General features: G+C 43.7%; 1 protein-coding gene across 1 annotated transcript in view; it reads left to right on the forward strand.

The window, feature by feature from the left end:
• Acvr1 (activin A receptor type 1) overlaps positions 1-18,598 on the forward strand; it is a 118,062-nt gene that overhangs the window by 86,529 nt on the left and 12,935 nt on the right. The window contains exons 3-7 of the mRNA XM_057754948.1: positions 3,656-3,919; positions 5,831-6,042; positions 9,292-9,391; positions 13,281-13,427; positions 17,825-18,100. Coding sequence (XP_057610931.1) covers positions 3,656-3,919; positions 5,831-6,042; positions 9,292-9,391; positions 13,281-13,427; positions 17,825-18,100 — 999 coding nt within the window. The remainder of the gene's footprint in view (positions 1-3,655; positions 3,920-5,830; positions 6,043-9,291; positions 9,392-13,280; positions 13,428-17,824; positions 18,101-18,598) is intronic.

The raw sequence follows: 18,598 nt of genomic DNA on the forward strand, positions 1-18,598 counted from the left end.
CATGACACAATTATAGTGTATTGATCTCATGGTCTGAGAGGTTAGGAACCCACACATTCTTATATGTAGCCCTTAAAGGCATCCCCTAGCCCAACACCCAGCCCAAATAAAATAAAACAGGCCCACACATGTTATGGTGAATGTTAAATTTTACCAGACTGAAAAAGTGAGTCATGGGCACTTTGAGACTTGTTGTATTCCTAAGAATTGTGGATATTAGCAGCTAAGTGTGTTCTGCCTTCCTCTTAGCCTTTGTTGAATTAGTAACCCTAATTCATAAAATTGCTTTGACGTCTCTTCAAACTAACACAGACTGCCATCTTGTACTATGAACTTAAGGTTCTCATTTATTATTGTGTGTGTGTGTGTGTGTGTGTGTGTAAAGTAAGTGCATAAAGGATTTACTAGTTAGTTTTATGGGAATGTGCCAATTAAATAAATGAAATGTTGGGAGGAAAGCATGGGAGAACCAGATTTGATGAAGGTTTTGGATTCGTGCTTGGCTCCTGGTTCCATATCAAAGATGGAGTTAATTATTCTATACCCATACCAGCTCTTCTCCTGTTGCCTCTTTCCTTTGTCCTGAGTCTGGAGAGCAAGACTAGGTAAACCAGGCATTTTGACATTTGATTGAAAAGAATCACTGACAGGAAAGCAGGCAGGAACTCTTATTTCTTTCTATAAAACTGCAAGAAGTGAGTAGAAGGTTGAAGGAGACTTATTTGAGGCTGCAGGGCTGAGAGCTGATGAAGGTTAATGCTGCTTCCTGCCTTTGCGCAGGACAGAAGTGGCCCCACTAAATGTTAAAATGACTTGGGGCTTCTTGTGTCTGGTAAAATGCTCTGGTTATAGTCCAAACACCTGTCAGACTATGTATCTTGTCAAAAGCTAGAGGCCTTGGGAAAGTGGCGTTTCTTCCTATGTCAATGGCTGGAGAGTTTAATTTAGGCTACAGCTTTGAAAACAGAAAATAGAAACATACTATTACAACCACAACGTGTGAATTTTTGTTGTCTTGGACCGTGCATTTATCTGTGTGTTTGTTTACTTTTTTGTATATTGTGATGTTATAGCTCAGTGGTTCTCCAACCAAGGGGTTGAGGCCCCTTTGAGGGTCGAATGACCCTTTCACAAGACCATCAGAAAACAGATATTTACGTTACAATTCATAACAGTAGCAAAATTACGGTTGTGAAGTAGCCACAAAAATAATTTTATGTCTGGGTGTTACCGCAACATGAGGATCTGTATTAAAGGTCGCAGCCTTAGGAAGGTTGAGAACCACTGCTGTAGATAAACCTGGGCAGTTCACCCATGCGTCCTGTGCTTCTCCGTGAGCTGTAGCCTCGTTCTCTGACCATCCATCCATTCTATAGGCTCAGTGATGAATACGATCTTTCCAGTTTGTTGGTATTTCTGGTGCAGTGCATTGACTAAATGATCTTTGGTTATCCATCATCGGTCTGTGAATAGTCACTCCTTTATTTTGTTTTCGTCTTACCTCTTCATCACAACTAACTAGCTCTTCATCTTCAACCCAGTATTGGCCAATGTCCTTTTCAGTGTATTAACTATGCTCTTGGATAAATATGATTACAAATCCTCTATAATTAAAGTGTGTGTTTTAAATTTGTACCTGTTGCCTTATTTCAGTTTTTAAAATACAATCATTTAATGTTCATTTCAGATCACACACCCATCGCTATGACATCATTAACTTCCCAATAACTCCCCTCCCCGGTTCAGTTCCTTCTCAAGAGCTATCACCTGTCGGGCAGTGTAGCTGGCAATACTCAGCCCAGCTTCATGCCAGTCAAGAGTGGCAAGCATGTCTAGACTCCCTAGAAATATTATCTTTTAACTCTCCTTTGGCAAGAGTAAGCTTTTTTGCTGGATTGTGTGTGTGTATGCATGTATTTATATGTGTATATATACACATATATATGATTTTTATTCTTATAGACTTAGATAGGGGCAGGGATATTTCTTGGATCTCTCTAGGCAGAGAAAATAAAGACTCCCTCTACCGTCTGTTTACTCCTTAAAGCTTTTACTCATTAGAAAAGTCTGAGGGCTCTTGATCCTCAGGGGTTGGTCTGGTGGCATACATAGCACCGGCAGAGGCTAGTTTGGCTTCTCTGCCCTCAGGCATGTCTTTGCTTTCGGATGAGCCCCTTGTGGCTTTCAAAAAGAGCTAGCAAGTCACTTATAAACAGAAGGCCCTGTCTGTGTGTCTGCATGTACTTACTCTGTGGGACGCAGCACCCACACGACAGTGGGCCGTGAACTATATTTCCACTTCTTTGAAGAGGGAAGAAGAAAGATTAAAAACGCATTTTTCTTTTTGAGATAACCCACATCTCTATACACACCCACACGACTCTGTGTAAATGAACTTGACATTTTCAAAGACCTGACTTTAAGGTCTTGTCTTAAAAGCACAGCCACCCGACCTCTTTTTCTTTTTTCTTTTTTTTTTTTTTTGTTTCTTGCTTTTTTTTCTTCTTCTTTAACTTAAAAGAAAAAAGCAGTTATCTCACAGACGGGCTATTGAGAGTTCAAGGATCAGAGGGGAGCCTCCCTGTGCCACAGACCTTGGGAGAGACTTGCTCCAGAGGTCGGATTTCCTTGAATAGGGCTTTGGTGACAGTGGCCTTGGCAAGCTAAGGAATAGCCTTTAGGACTGAACTCGGCAAATTCTGTCTTCACTTTGCTCCCTGAGCTGGCGGAAAGTGTTGGAGGCAGCAAGTCTGAACTAATCATCCTGATGAGGGAGGTGGGAAGAACGATGTGAAAATGGAACTCCAAATAAGTGTTTGCAGAAAGACAGCTGGGAGGTCGGAGGAAGTGTGCCTCCCTGGGATACGGTTCTGTCTCACTTTGCTTTGCTTCTCGGTGGCGTCACCGGGAACTGCCTGGTCCCTGGTCATACCTGTTACCTAATTGTTTAAATATAGTTTTTTTCCCTTTGTTTGTGCCCTCTGCCTGAGTATTTGATGCCAGTTTTTTTCCCTTCTTTCCTACCAGTAGACAGTTCTTAAGAGCTACTAATTGTAATTTTAACCAATATACAGACTCCATCATCATCATCATCATCATCATCATCATCATCATCATCATCATCATCATCACATGTAGTCTAGCATCCGGTTAAGAAGGTTGAGAACTTGGGTTTGTAGCTATCGACTCTTCTATAAGTGTGTTCTGAAACACTCAAGTCCCGAATCATTGCTTGCTTCCAGGGGCAGAGCTGGCAGGAAATGGTGCTAATGGTTGCCATATATTTATTTAGGAGCCATTTGGGGGGTATAGAATAAAGGTGATGAAGTGTATGTTCCTAACAAATATTGCTTTTTAGATGCAGGAACTGGAGATATAAGAGAGGGGTTCCTCACTAGTCTGGACAGCCCCTTGTTAGGTCTCTGTGCTAGCATGTTCTTAAGGAAACTACAGAGCACGGACAGATAGACCCATGGACTAGGATGGCGTTATTCTTTGGTTGTGTGATAGTCGTGTGGAGTAGACATGGGTCCGTGGTGATGTCTCTGTGATCAGGTTTGGGGTGATCTCAGGGCAACCTGATTTTTTTTTTCCCTCTGAGAGTGATGAAGCTCATATGAGTGAATCGTTTTCCCCTCTTACCTCTCCTTTGCAGATGAGAAGCCCAAAGTCAACTCGAAGCTTTACATGTGTGTGTGCGAGGGCCTCTCCTGCGGGAACGAGGACCACTGCGAAGGCCAGCAGTGTTTTTCCTCTCTGAGCATCAACGATGGCTTCCATGTCTACCAGAAGGGCTGCTTTCAGGTTTACGAGCAGGGGAAGATGACGTGCAAGACCCCTCCGTCGCCTGGCCAAGCGGTGGAATGCTGCCAGGGGGACTGGTGTAACAGAAACATCACTGCCCAGCTGCCCACTAAAGGTTCCCATGGCTTTTTCTATTTCTAGATCAAGGGGGTTTATTAGTGTTGCCCCAAGTTTGTGTGGGTTAAGGATCTGTGTGGCCAGAAGCTTTCCTCTTACACCCTGAACCAGAGCTGGTGAGCCATGGCAGGTCAGCCTGGGTGAGGAAGAGAAAGGCTTTTGCAATCTAAAAGGACAATGAGCATTCTGGGGCAAGGGAGTGATGCGACATTCATCGAGGAAAGATTTAGGGACAGGGTTTGCTGACCAGAGGTCACCACGCACAGGTGTGTGGCTCCCGATAGCACCTTCTGTTAAGGGGTGGTAGTGACGTTCATAATTCCTTTAGTAATTCAGCCTAGTAAACTTTCAGCTCTAGGTCATGTGGTACCTGGTGCTTGCATGGAATGCCTTTCCTTTGTTAAGAGGACAAAGGAACGTTCTCCAGCATCTTCCAAATATAATTCCTGGCCATGTGAACAGAAGTCATATGTGATTGTGCATGAGCCATGTACTTATGGAATTCCCCCTCATGCGTTTCCTATGGATTCCATGTCCTTTGGAAATTGGTTTCCCTCCGAAACTGTTTTCTCATACAGTGAACTCTAAGGGGCTATCCAAAGTTACTGTCAAAATTAACATGGGCCCCCACTCCAAGCCAAATTTATTCCTTAATATAAAGTACCTCTTAATAGGTTTAATTCTATGATTTTGAGCTTGTGGAAGAAGGATATGACAAATGGCACAAGAGAGGCCACTCGGAGCCTTCACTGCCAGGACTGTCATGAGGCATAAAGGAGGCAGGAGGCAGAAAACCAAAAAGCTGATAGTTCATGTGGCAATTTTTAAGTTACCGTGACCTGCTTAGGGCAGGTAGAAGAGACTCCATTCTAATATAAAAATAGGGTTGAATAACAAGGGCTTGAAAAACAGGGATCAAATATTGAAGTAGTTGAACTCAAAGGTTATTTCCCGTATGCTCAGTGTGTTAATTTTCTACTAACAGAAGGGATGGACAAGAAGAAATCTCTGCATTCACACAAAAGCTATGTCAACAGGGTGAAGATCCTGATAAGCGCACACCGCCACACATTAAGTTGTACACGTTTATTTATATACTTATTTGTGTGTTTGTGTGTGCGTGCACACATGTACACACGCACCTGCGTGTGCGTGCATGTGTTGGGCAGATAAGAGGACAACTTATAGGAGTTGGGGTTCAGGGGTCAAACTCAGGCTGGCAGGCTTTATAGTGGGCACTCTTGCCCTGAGCCATTTCCCTCTCTCTCACCAGCCTGTGTTTTAACAGAAGGCATTTCCTGTAAGGAATTTCTTATTTGAGAGACCACAGTATCTGTCATTTCACGACATATCCTCCATTGCCATACAGATGACATGAACAACAGCATGCGTTGCCATGCATTGTCACGCAGAGTATTAAGTGAGCCAACCTGATTCTCAGGACTTGGGGAGTTAAAGAAACTTAAAGAGTCTTTGAGTAGAGAGTTGGGTTGCTGAAAGGAACCCTGAAAAAGGGAAAGCTTAGGGGAGATTTCTCCGTGGGGTATTACAGTGGAATGGCTGTCCTTCAGGGCTTAATGGTAAATCATCTTTCCGTATGAAATTCAAGTTAATAAGAGCAGCAGCGAGGCTTACATGGCTCTTGTATTTTAGAAGCTCTTCGACAGTCGTGCACCAATACAGTTGATTCTCGGCGGGATCCTTTCTAAACGTCAGTTCTGCCTAACCGAATGATCACTTGAATAAATGGCTGTGCCATTGGCTGGATGTTAGGGAGTGTTTTAGTTGTGAATTGTTTTGATTTGTGAGATTGTTTGGCCAGGATCGGGAGCCACTTCTTAGGATGTTGGTAAAGAAGAAGGAAATGGTGGTCCTGACTCCCACTTACCATTTTCTTCCCATTCTCCAGGGAAATCCTTCCCTGGATCACAGAATCTCCACCTGGAAGTTGGCCTTATTATCCTCTCGGTGGTGTTTGCGGTATGTCTTTTAGCCTGCATCCTGGGAGTTGCTCTCAGGAAGTTTAAAAGACGCAACCAAGAACGCCTCAACCCCAGAGATGTGGAATATGGTACCATTGAAGGGCTCATCACCACCAATGTTGGAGACAGCACGCTAGCGGTGAGTTTGTGACCCCAGAAATGGAGATGGATACTTTCTTGAGTGTGGAAAGCCAACAGTGAACTGACAGTTCAGATGTGCACTGGACCAATGTCCAGTTGTATGTGAGCATCAGGTTGGCTCCCGTACATGAGCACATCCATCTAAGCAGACACTTGAAGAACGGGCTTGGAGATTTTACTTTAGTAGATTTTTGGTGCTGACTTTTCTTTGGGGAATGTGAGGAAAAGGGATAAAGAATGTTTGGTGGACTGGAGTTTTGGAGGCTTGGAATGGCGCTATTCAATTGCTCTATTTGTAACAACAAAAACGTTTTGTTTTTTGTTTTTTTTTTCAAGGAAGCATCTTTTCATTAATATTAAAAAAAATCTTTTTCCTTTTAGATGATTTGAATACCCCATACTTTAGAAACTTGACTTCTCCTGAAGTAGCCATTAAGTTTTTGATGCTCCAGTACTGCCCCCTTGTGGAGTATAATCAGCTGATTGAACCGGCGTCCTCCAGTCGAAATGTGTAGCACATCCGGAATTTCGAATGTTTTAGTAGCTTCCTTTACAAGTGGGGGGGAAGCAAAGCATTTGTGATTTTTTTTATTGTTTCGATATACAATAAGATTATTGCTATTTTATGTAAAATTCCAAAGTTATTTGCAGGGTGCCTTATTCCAGACCCTTCAGAGTTTACTTCTTCAGCATAGAAGGCACTATGTTTATACATTTGAAAATTATTCCCTAGCCAGTGAGGTGGCCCAGGGTGTAAAGATGTTCACTGCTGATCCCAATGACCTAAATTCAATCCCCAGGAGAAAACTGACTCCCACAAACTGTCTTCTGACTTCCAAACACGTGCTGTGGCAAGGCTACCCCCCCCCCCCCCCGCTGCGCAAATAAATAAATACAGTCAAAATATAAAGTTACTCATATGTTTTAAAGCTATAGTGTCCCCTTCCAAGTGAATGTCTTCCTTTAGTTATTCTGCTAAACTTTCAGCTAAGCCGGGGAAGTAGGTCACTTACCATAAACAGCCTACTATAGAGTGCAAAAGAATAAAGTAGCAGAGTTCTCCATGGATACTAACGACATGGCTTCTCTGAAAAAGACGTGGATTCGTGGGCGTTAGGTGCAAATGACACAACCAAATCCGCTCCCTCCTTGTCATAATCCACGGAGTTGCAAGTCAATCAAGTCATCTCCGTAATGTGATTCCGAGCTGTTTAATGCTACACTCCTGTCTTCACAGCAGATCGTCATGCATGAAGGCTGGCTCCGCTGCGCGACAAGTCTCTTAAGTGCCCGGGAGTTCTCTAATTAGGCTTGCTCTGCAACTTTTTCGTGTTCTAGAGAAGATATACCCTAGGCAGTGGCCACCCTTAGCTCATGTGCTACATGCACCTGGACAGGCGTAGGACCTACCTGTGGTCAGGTGTCAGAACATTGCTGATGATACAGCCTGCACCATGCCCTTCTGCCTGCACCATCAGTGTTCTGCATAAAACAGGAACAAGTTATCCTTGCGCACCTCCTTTTACTCAGCTGTCTGAGTTATGGCACAGTGAGACTGGAAGAGGATACCCCTCCATTAAATATTGGCTTTGAAGTGTGTTCTGAGATTTAGGGTAAAGCGGATGGGTTTATGGAGTTTGTAGCAGGAAGACGTGAGGATGATTCCCGACCAAGCTTCAGCAGAGCACGATTCTAACGTAGATCAGTCAGAACTTTGTTCCTCGGAGCTGCTAACGTGTCTAATTACCAAGGGCAGTAATTGGAACGTCTAGTGTAAATTACTGTTTAAATAGCTTTTAGGGTTTTGAAGTAGGAATGAAAACCTATGCCAAAACAGTTTTCTCAACACAGCCCAGCCCCATCAGCTGACAGAATGTCACAATATAATGACATAGCAAGAAACAACCAGTTGTCCTTATTTCCTTATGTGAATGGTGTGTTCTTTGCCACGGTCTGACAAAGTGTGGCCTTGCTAAAGCTTACCCATGGCTGGAGCTTCAGGGATTGAGGGAGGTCTTTATTAGTCTTTGTTTGATCTCCTCCCACCCTTTCTTAAATCTGTGATTAGAACCCAAACTGGGCATCACGGGCAAGCAACAGCTTAATATCCAGAGTTGTTTTTCTCACAAATAATTGAATGAATGGAGACAAACATGGCAAGAGAGGCAAGAGAGACTTGCTGGAGAGGCGTGAACCCTGCTTCACCAACATCCATTTTCTTCCTGATTATCCTTTTGTGGGTTCTGGATTTCTTCTGTTGACTCTTCAGCTTTTGGTAATTTTACCCGTCAACCATAGTTTGGTAACTTTACCGATCAATAGTGTTGTGCAGCAGTGCTGTATCGGAGGGAGAGAGGATAAAAGTTGCAGAAATCTATGCGTTGCTCGCCTACGCTGCTCGTGTCCTGGGAAGGGACTAACTTTGGGGAGGGTTAGCTGATACTGCAACTGTCCCTCCACCACCACAGAGGTCAGTAGAAAGGAAAACTTCATAAGTGAACTAACTGGCAATCTCTTGCCAGCATGCTCACTGGGAGAAATCAATTTTCAACTCTGGTTTTATGTTTTAAATGAAATATTGTTTTACGTCTTTCCTTTCTAGTTTGCAATTCATGTTCAGAAACGGCTAGTAAGTATTAATTTAGTGGCTCCTTTGTTCATCTATTACCTGAAAAAAAAGGAGCCTCCATCCAGAGAAACACCTACCTGTAAGAAACACGCACCTATAAGTACCAATTTAATGGTCTACATACTATTAGAATCTTTCCATTACACTTGGATGTTCATACTCCTAATTTGTCTGCTTCTAATTAGACATCTTTAATTTCTTTGGCAACTAAAGTAGATCGTTGGATAGATAGTTAGTGAGAATTGCAGAATACACAGCTCTAATGCTGAAACATCCCCCACCCCCATTCTTCCTACTTTTTCCTCGTGTCAGTCCTTTGAACTTTCTAATGTGCTTATTAACTTTGATCAGCTTCCCTTCTTATGTATTTGGTTAAAAAGAAACCTCTAGGGCTCAAGAAAGAATGACTTATGCACCAGGAAAACCTGCCTTTGCTTTACCTCTTAATTTTTCTGAGACACACAGTTTCTGGTCCTTTCAGGGGCAGTTTTCAAGCATTAGCAGGTTCACATGACCAGAGTTGATGGAGCTCATGTTGGTTACCACGGCATGCATCATAGGGCCCCGAAGCAGGAGCCATAGCTCAGTAATTTCTTTTTCATCTTGTTTTCATTACAGGAATTACTGGATCACTCATGTACCTCAGGAAGTGGCTCTGGTCTTCCATTTCTGGTTCAGAGAACTGTGGCTCGCCAGATTACCCTGTTGGAGTGTGTTGGTAATTCTCGGTTTCCCTTCCTTTTGGGAAATGGACAGCATCAGCTGTGATTCTAGAAGTAGAATGGGGCTTGGAAAAGCCTACTTCTCTTTGCTTATTGTATTTCCTCACTAAGCGCAGGAGGTGCCAAGCACCGGGTGATTATTCAGCGCGGGAGGGGGGAGAGATAGCCGTGGGGGGGTGTCTCTGTTCTCTGTGACTCATGTTTGAGAACTTGCTGAAGTGCTGGTAAGGGGGTCATCACCAAGCAGTAGAGACAATGCCTAGTCAGAGTGAATCGAAGAGGCTGTGTTGCCCAAGGACTGAATGATCTAAGGTAATAGATTTGGTTAGTAAGGTTTTCCCATCCTTTCTACTGTCCCCTCCCTCTAAAAAGAATGATGAGTTTATCTGCTTATTGTGTATCAATCAGAAACAAGGAAACTTATTAAAATATACTTTTAAAAACTAGAGTGAAGTTTACTAAATGTTTTCCTATTAAGTCCTTATTCCCAAGAGCTATATATATTTTTATAGCCTTTCAATTTTCTCCTCCACCATATTTTAAGTTGGTGGATTAATTTTTTTCTAAAAAATTTGTGCTCCTTTATTCACTAAAATTTTTTTGATCTGTTATTATTGCATGTGTGTATATGATGTCTGTGTGTGGATGTGTGCATGCTATGGCACATATGTGTATATTTTATATATGTGTGTGTCTGTGCATGTCATGACACATGTGTGTATATGATGTCTGTGTGTGGATGTGTGCATGCTATGGCACATGGTATGCATATTACATATGTGTGTGGGTCTCTGCATGTCATGTCACATGTGTGTATATGATGTATTGTGAGGTATGCATGCTACAGCACGTATGTGTATATGATGTATGTGGGGGGCGTGCATGCTACGGCACGTATGTGTATTTGATGTATGTGTGTGGGATGTGCATTCTACAGCACATGTGTGTCTATGATGTATGTGTGTGTGTATGCCGTAGCACATATGTGTATATGATGTATGTGGGGGGTGTGTGCCTTCTCCAGCACATGTATGTCTATGATGTATGTGTGTGGGTGTGTGCATGCCATGACGCACCTGAAGTTAGAGGATAGTGTTGTGGCGTTGGTTGTCACCTTATACCTTTATGTGGGTGCTGGGGATTGGACTCAGATCATCAGGGTTGTGTGGCAAGCACTTTACTGATTGAGCCGTATCACTGGCCCACCTTCCTTCAGTTTATGAGGGCACACACTTTTTCAAGTACTGGCACTTATTAGAAGTCCTTAAAAAGACTCAGCAATAAGTCAGTTTGACTGGTGGGTTAGCTGAAATGCTCATAAAGGACTTAGCACACATTCTTCTGTTTCTGAATTGGCAGCATGAATTCCCAGGAATTGGGAATTTCTGAGTCAAACATGATGTTGTAGTAGTAGTAGTAGTAGTAGTAATTGCCTCGTGGATTTTGTGAAGATGGTGCAGAATGCTTTGTTTTTCAGACAGGGTCTCTTTTGGCCCAGGCATACCTAGAACTCAGTACACAGCCAAAGATGACCTTCTCTTGAATCCTCCCTCACCTCTGTCCCTTGAGTGCTGGGATTATTATAGGCATACATCCAACGGCCAAATGCATTTTTAAGGTCCTGATTTTCAGGACTGAGGGGATGGCTCAGTCAATAAGCGCTTGTTGTACAAGCGGGATAACTTGATTTTGATCCCTGTGGGTCACACCTATGAAGCAGGCACTTCGTCGCCAAGCCTCATCCCCAGCCGTCGGTGGTTTGGGGGCTGTTTCAGGTGTGACTTAGACACACCTGCTTTCTTTCTATGTTTAGGTTCTTATTGGTGTAGGTTTCCAACAGAGCACAGGGCGGGTGTGCATGCAGGTGGCTCGGCAGCTGCCTACCGCAGCCCTGTGATGGAGCAGTCGCCACACGCCTGGACTGACAGGCTCATGACATTGCCTTGTAGTTTCATCTCCCGCTGCACTGCCTGCCACCCCGGCTATTACAGCCCATGTGACCCCCATAGTTTTGAGATAATGACCTCCTTTTTCCTGCCTCTTTGATCATCCTTACCTATAATTAAAGAGATTATTGAAAGGGGGAATCTGTCCTCGATAAGCATGTGGCTATTGAATGAAAAAGTAGGGGGCATGCATCAGATGGAGCTAAGTCACCCCATTTTCTAAAATATGCTCTTCAAGTGACTTGAAAAAATATTCGACTGCTTTATGTGCATAGGTGCTTTGCTTGCATGCATGTCTTTTTTTTTTCTTTTTTCTTTTTTTTTTTTGGTTTTTCGAGCCAGGGTTTCTCTGTGGCTTTGGAGCCTGTCCTGGAACCAGCTCTGTAGACCAGGCTGGTCTCGAACTCACAGAGATCCGCCTGCCTCTGCCTCCCGAGTGCTGGGATTAAAGGCGTGCGCCACCACGCCCGGCGCTGCATGCATGTCTTTATATCACAGATTTGCCTGGTGTCTGAGGAGGTAAGAAGAGGGCATTGGTTGTTTGCCATCCTGTGGGTTCTGGGAATCAAATCTGGGTCCTCGGAAGAACGTAGAGTGCTCTTGAACACAGAGCCATTTCTCTAGCCCCCAGGTGACTTTAAAAAAATTATTTATTAGTATTGTATGTATACATTTATGGAACACATATATGAATGTATGGCAGAGACTACTTTGTGGAGTTAGTTCTCTCTTATATAGATTCTAGGGGTCAAACTCAGGCTCGCACTCAGCAAGCACATTTACCTGCTGAGCCATCTCTTAACTCCCAAACACTCTTTTAAGTGTCGTCCACGTGCGCCATCACCAGGGACCTTCTAAACAGACACCCATGACCGGTGCCAGAAGTCAGAGCTCCTCTGGAATTGCGTGCTTGTGATTTTGAAAATCTGCTTTCGAAAACTATCTTTCTCCAAGAAACCCTTTAGAGGTGGTGGTGATTGTGCAGAACGGCCTCCCGCCAACACCAGTCTGTTGCTAATCTCCAGGACCTCAAACTGTCCTTCTGTGTGGGAAAAGCACAGGAGCACATGCGATACTCGTGACTAGAATTGCCTGGGAGCGTCCAGCGTAAAGGAAGGGCGCCAGAGAAGCCATTCGGTGATCTAGCTTCATACCCTTACCCCTTTGGCTTTTGATATCATATTGAAATCTAAGAATCAGTACTATTTTCTGAATTGTGTCATCACCTTTCCTGTGTTTTCAAAAATGATATGACAAGGATTTCTATCCTTTTGACATGGTGACTTTACAGTGTCATCTACAGATATGCTGACCTGCCTGCAGGATTAGGGATGCCCGTTAGGTACCCTTCAGGAAAGCAATTTAAATATAAATGCGCAGCTAATTAGTATCAGCTAATTGTGTGGCACTGATTGGAAGGCAGTTTCCTGTCACAATGAGGTGGACAGAGAAAGGAGAGTTCTACCTTATCTTTGTATATCTTTGTAGGTAAAGTATTTGAACTCCCAAATTGAGTTTGCCTAGCAAATAATGGGAGGGGTTAAGAGTTTCTGGCCTTAGGCTCAGTGTTTACTACAAGAGTTGTTTGGTCTGCCTGTGTGTCCCGTATTTACCCTTCTGTATATCAGAAACAAAGAATAATCCCAGCATCACATAAAGAAACACAAAGCAAAAGTTATTGGCAAGGCAGTTGTTTTGCAAAAAGGGTCTACCAGAACCCAAAGCAAACTAGTGAAGGCATGTGCCGAAATGGCCTCTGTGATGTGGGTGGTGACTTTGTTTCATGCCATTGGTGGGGGCTCAACTTCACAATCCGACATGACTGGCTCGTTTGCAGAGAGGAAGATGGAGGTTCCTAATATGAGGACACTGTCAGGTTGACTATGTTTGCTAGGAAAAACAAAAACGTTTCTCATGTGCTTCATCTGTTTGTCCCCAGGGAAGGGCCGGTATGGAGAAGTATGGAGGGGCAGCTGGCAAGGCGAAAATGTGGCCGTAAAGATCTTCTCCTCCCGCGATGAGAAGTCATGGTTCAGGGAAACAGAACTGTACAACACTGTGATGTTGAGGCATGAAAATATTTTAGGTGAGTACAAGCTTTCATTAGCTGGTCTTGGTAGAGATAAGATGCTTGTCCTGGTTCTCTCCCGCTTGTCACATCTGCAGTTTAGAGTCTCTTCCAGAAAACGACATAGTGACTCTCAGCATTTATAGACTATTTAATTTTTTAACAGGTATTTTTAAATTTAAATATGCACATAGGTTATAATTACCTGCATGATGAAAAAGAAATCTGTTGCAGGGCCTTCTAACTCCTGGACCTGCAGATGTCTTTAAACAGAGGTTGCTGGACTTCTTAGTCCTGTATCTGCGGATGTGTTTAAACAGAAGTCGCAGGACTTCTTAGTCCTGTATCTGCGGATGTGTTTAAACAGAGGTTGCTGGACTTCTTACTCCTGTATCTGCGGATGTGTTTAAACAGAAGTCGCAGGACTTTTTACTCCTGGACCTGCGGGAGTGTTTAAACCACACCAACTTGCTCTACTTTGTTCACTTCAAGGCTTCTTGGGTGGTTCCACTTGCCCCGCCCTTCCTGAATATTTATTACTAGAATCAAACTAAGAAAGGTCTTTGGATTTTTTCCTAGAGATTCACAGCTCCCAGGGACGCTGTAATTAGATGCACATGCCTTCAAACTAGGCATCACTTTCAAAGACCAGATTTACAGAGGGATTCAGCATACATTTTCATTTGAAAACTCCTCGCATACTTCTGGGACTCACAAAATATAGATGAATTTTCATCATCTTATCACGAAAGCTTAGCAACACTTTAGAAATATGCGAAGTGCCCACTACCATCCTGCTATAGCAATGGCTTCTATAGTTTCAGAAGGCTTGAAGTGCGTTTCCATTAATACACACATATGGTGAAAGCTGCCTAGAGTGAGTCTTCAAAAATAGAAGAGAAATCTGTGTTGAATTTAACTGTAGGCTCTAGTGTTGGCCACTGTATGGCTATTGGATTATGTCTGGGTATTGTACCTTATACTCCTCTCCCTTTCTATCAATTTAGTATTTAAATGTGACCCGGAATCTTGGTGGCTGATGATTGGGTGGTCATCCAAAGCTTTGCTTCAACAGTACAATGGTGACGGTCAGTCTCAGAGACATTTAAAAGTATCTTTGAGGGGCTGGAGAGGTAGCTCAGCATCTAAGAGCACTGGTTGCCTTTGCAGAGGTCCTGGGTTCTATTCCCCACACCCACCTGGCAACCTTTTGTTAACTCTTGTTCCAGGGATCTGATGCCCTCTTCTGGCCTCTGTGGGCACTGCATGCACGCACCTGGGGCATACACAAGCAAAACAGCCATGCACACAAACACGAATTAAATAATTAAAATGCGTCTTTGAGTGCTCCCCAATTGGTCTACGGTGTTGGTGACTTCTAGGCCTGACATTCCTCACTCCCTAGTTGTCAGTTGCAAGGAGTCTTTTGGGCTTCAGTTACAAATCTGTTTATGTCTGGCTACATCTAGTAATTTTCTTTCTGTGGGACTGTGTCAGACAGGTGCTTTTGGCCTTATTTGCATTGTTCTTGACTCTCTACTATCTCCTTTCCATCCTTTAACCTTTAACAGAGACTGGCTGCATTGCCCAGGATGGTCTTGAACACCTGGGTTCATGCAGCCCTCAGTCCTCAGCCCCCCTGAATCAGTGGGAGAAGAGGTTTGTGCCACACCGTGCCTGCCTTGCATATTATGTCTCCGGGATCTGATTATGATCCTCCTCTCCAGGAGTATTGCAAAGTCTAGGTCCCCAAAGCAAATAGTTCAATTCAACTTATTCTTTTTATGTAGGCACAGTCGCATGCTCTGGGCCCTTGTTTGTTCCCTTTGTTAAACCTGTGGGCTAGCTCGAATTTCAAGCCTTCATCCTGCTGCATCTGGCGAGGAAGAGATCAGGTGTAACTAACGCAAGCTTGCGCTGTGGTGCTGGGAAACTGGCCTTTACTCTGGGGAGTAAAACTCTTCCCTAATCTAAGGACCGTTCGAGGCCCACTGCTCCTGCCAAAGTTGCATCTGACTGCGCGTTCACTGCCCTATCTGTCACTAAGGAGGTTGATTGGTATGGAGGTCTACTCCACGTCTTACATCATGCTCCTTTAAAAACATATGATATCGATTGCTTTATGCCTTCTTTTTGCCACAGGGTCTAATGTCTTTCGGGGTTGTCTCAAACTCACCTATGTAGTCAAGGAGGATCTTGAATTTTGACCTCCCTGCTTCTACCTCTCAAGTGTTAGAATTACTGCTAGAAGTGCCACCATGCCTGGCTTATGTGGAGATGAGAACCAAACCCAGGGTCTCTTATATTCTAGGCAAGCAAGCCCTGTACCAACTACATCTCCCATCCTGCTTTATGTGTTTTTAAGCATAAAATTGAATAGCATTAAAGTTGGCGTGTCTGTGCAGTGATCACCATTGTCCTTCGCCATAACTGCCTGTGCTCTGTGTCTAGTGTGATGGGCTGGTAAGATGGCTCAGTGCTTGCTGTTAGACCTGAGTTTGCTCTAAGTTCAATCCCCGAGATCCCCATGGTAGGAGAGAACAGACCTCCACATGTTTTTTGATTCCATGCACCATGGTGGATGTGCATATTTGCTTACTTCCACAAAATAAATAAATGATAATAAATATAATAAAAATAAATGTAATTTAAAATTTAAAGCACTACTGAGGGGCTAGGGGGATGTCTCAGTTGGTCCAGTGGTTACTTTGAAGGACTGACAGCCTGTTTGGTTTCCCAGAACCCATGTAAAAGCTGTGCTGTAGTGCAGAAATTTTATAATCCCACACACCCCTACTTGGAGACTGGAGATAGGAGAATTGCTAGGAGCCACACACCAGCTAATGTATACCCATCAGAGAACAGCAAGAGAAACCAGATCTCAAAGAACGGGAAAAGCAAGGACTGACACCTGAAATTGTTCTGTGACCTGCACACATGAATCCTCACATACGCATGCGAACACATACACACATACATGTGGATGCACAAACACTCACATACGAGTGCTGTTGATTGCTTAACATCGCAATCTCTGGAGACTACTGGGGAGGGAAGCACACTGCTCCTGAAAGTATACAATTAAACTGTTCTCTGTACACACTGTGTGCTCAGCATCATGCTGAGCATTTCGAATGCACTATCTTACATTGGCATGGCCCTTTAGGATGAACGTTGTTACCCTCATCTTATAAACAAGGAGAGCAAGTGGAGATCTTACGTGACTTGATCATGATCAAGGCTGGTAGGGCCAGTATGTGAAGCAGTGGTCTATTGGTAGGGCCCAGCCATCTCCACACCGTCCGTTTGGCACCTCTCCTGGTTCCTTAAGAGCATGGCCCCTGCAAACTTCACAGAGGATCGATCACTTTTTGATCACGTCTAGTTCTTGAAGAGCCAGCGCGACAGTTCTGACAGAACTATTGGGTCTAACCATCCTCTCCCTGTATTACAAACACATCAAGTGGGTGTACCCAAGTCCCCACGTCTAGGCACCTGCTCAGCTTTCATTAGTGCACGTCTCTGGACTCCAAACCCAGTCATCCTACAACAGCATTCCAGCACTGAGAATCAAATGTACTTACATAAACTTGGGAGGTAAACAGTTACAAAGGTCCTGTTAGTGATTTCAAAGTGATTTTTCCTGGTTTAAAACATAATGAATGGGGCAAACATAATCCTTCTTTAAGATCTAGGGTTCATAGGGAAGGGGAGAGGGAGAGCTTGCTTTTTCCCCCCCTCAGGGGAAGAAATGAGTATGGGCTTACTACACAAGTATATGTTAGCAGTTTGGTTTTTTTGGAATTGTATCTTCTAGCTTGGGATCTTTATTTTGGGAAAGAATTCCTTGACTGTACTTAGGATGTGTACAAAAGCAGCTGCGCGTGTCTCATTTCTCTCCAAGACCTCTGCCACCTCTGGATACAAGCCTATTCCAGTGCCTGCTCTGAATTTTTTTAATTATTTATTTTAGAAAAAAATTATTTAGATTCTGCAGAGGCTGCCGTAGGCATGGCAGTAGCCATACCTACCTGCTCTGAACTATTAGGATTCTGGGTGCTGGGCTCATGGTGCCAGGTCAGGACTAGAAGGCAAGCATCCAGTTCCCAGGTTCGTAGGGTTAGAGCACTATCTGTCAAGAGTTCTAAAATTTTATTACGGGTGAGCACCAAAGTATAAGTGTCATGTGATTCTTTATACTGTATATTAGTATTTACAAGGATTACTTATGGTGGAAATTGGCAGGACATTTTGCCGTTCATTGGCGCTGTTCCTTTCAGGAGTAGATGCTGTTCCCTGGTGCTTTTGTAATTAATTATATTTTGTTCTAGGTTAGATGCGCTCGGTGACCGTTTTGGGTTCTCAAGAGTCACAAGGTGGAGTTCTCACTGTGAAAATCCCGTCCTTCTTCCCAGGTTTCATTGCTTCGGACATGACATCCAGACACTCCAGCACCCAGCTGTGGCTAATCACACATTACCACGAAATGGGATCTCTGTATGACTACCTTCAGCTCACGACGTTGGACACCGTTAGCTGCCTTCGGATAGTGCTGTCCATAGCCAGTGGTCTTGCGCATTTGCACATAGAGATATTTGGGACCCAAGGGAAGTCAGCTATTGCTCACCGAGATCTAAAGAGCAAAAACATCCTGGTGAAGAAGAATGGCCAGTGCTGCATAGCAGATCTAGGTAAAGCTTAGAAACCATTCTTAGTTACCTCATTTGCTAACGTTGTTCTCCAGTGGTTAGCCGTGTTGGGCCTGTGTCTCCTCCTAACATGTTGTACTGAAAATTTCAAGCGTTAAGGAGAACTGAATGTCTTTCTAAGCTGCGTATGGACCACTTGCATCTTTCCATTAATCAGCAGCTGTGTGTGGACCACTCGCATCTCCCCGTTAACCAGCAGCTGTGTGTGGACCACTCGCATCTCCCCATTACCATTTCACAGTTCTCTCATCCTTACTGTGCATTCATCTGTCCATCTATCAGTTCATATTAATCAGTTCATCTTGGAGCGTTCTAAAGCAAGTTGCATACGAAAGAACCCTTTGCTCTGACAACTTCGCCATTCAAACTAACTTACCATTCAGAAGAGCACCTTATTTGTTCATTCATTTTTTTCCCCTTCCAGGTACACTTTACATATCCTGAAACACCCAAACCTTATATTTTCAGAGTTTTGACAGA

This window comes from Chionomys nivalis, chromosome 22 (assembly GCF_950005125.1).
Source record: "Chionomys nivalis chromosome 22, mChiNiv1.1, whole genome shotgun sequence".
Lineage (NCBI taxonomy): Eukaryota > Metazoa > Chordata > Mammalia > Rodentia > Cricetidae > Chionomys > Chionomys nivalis.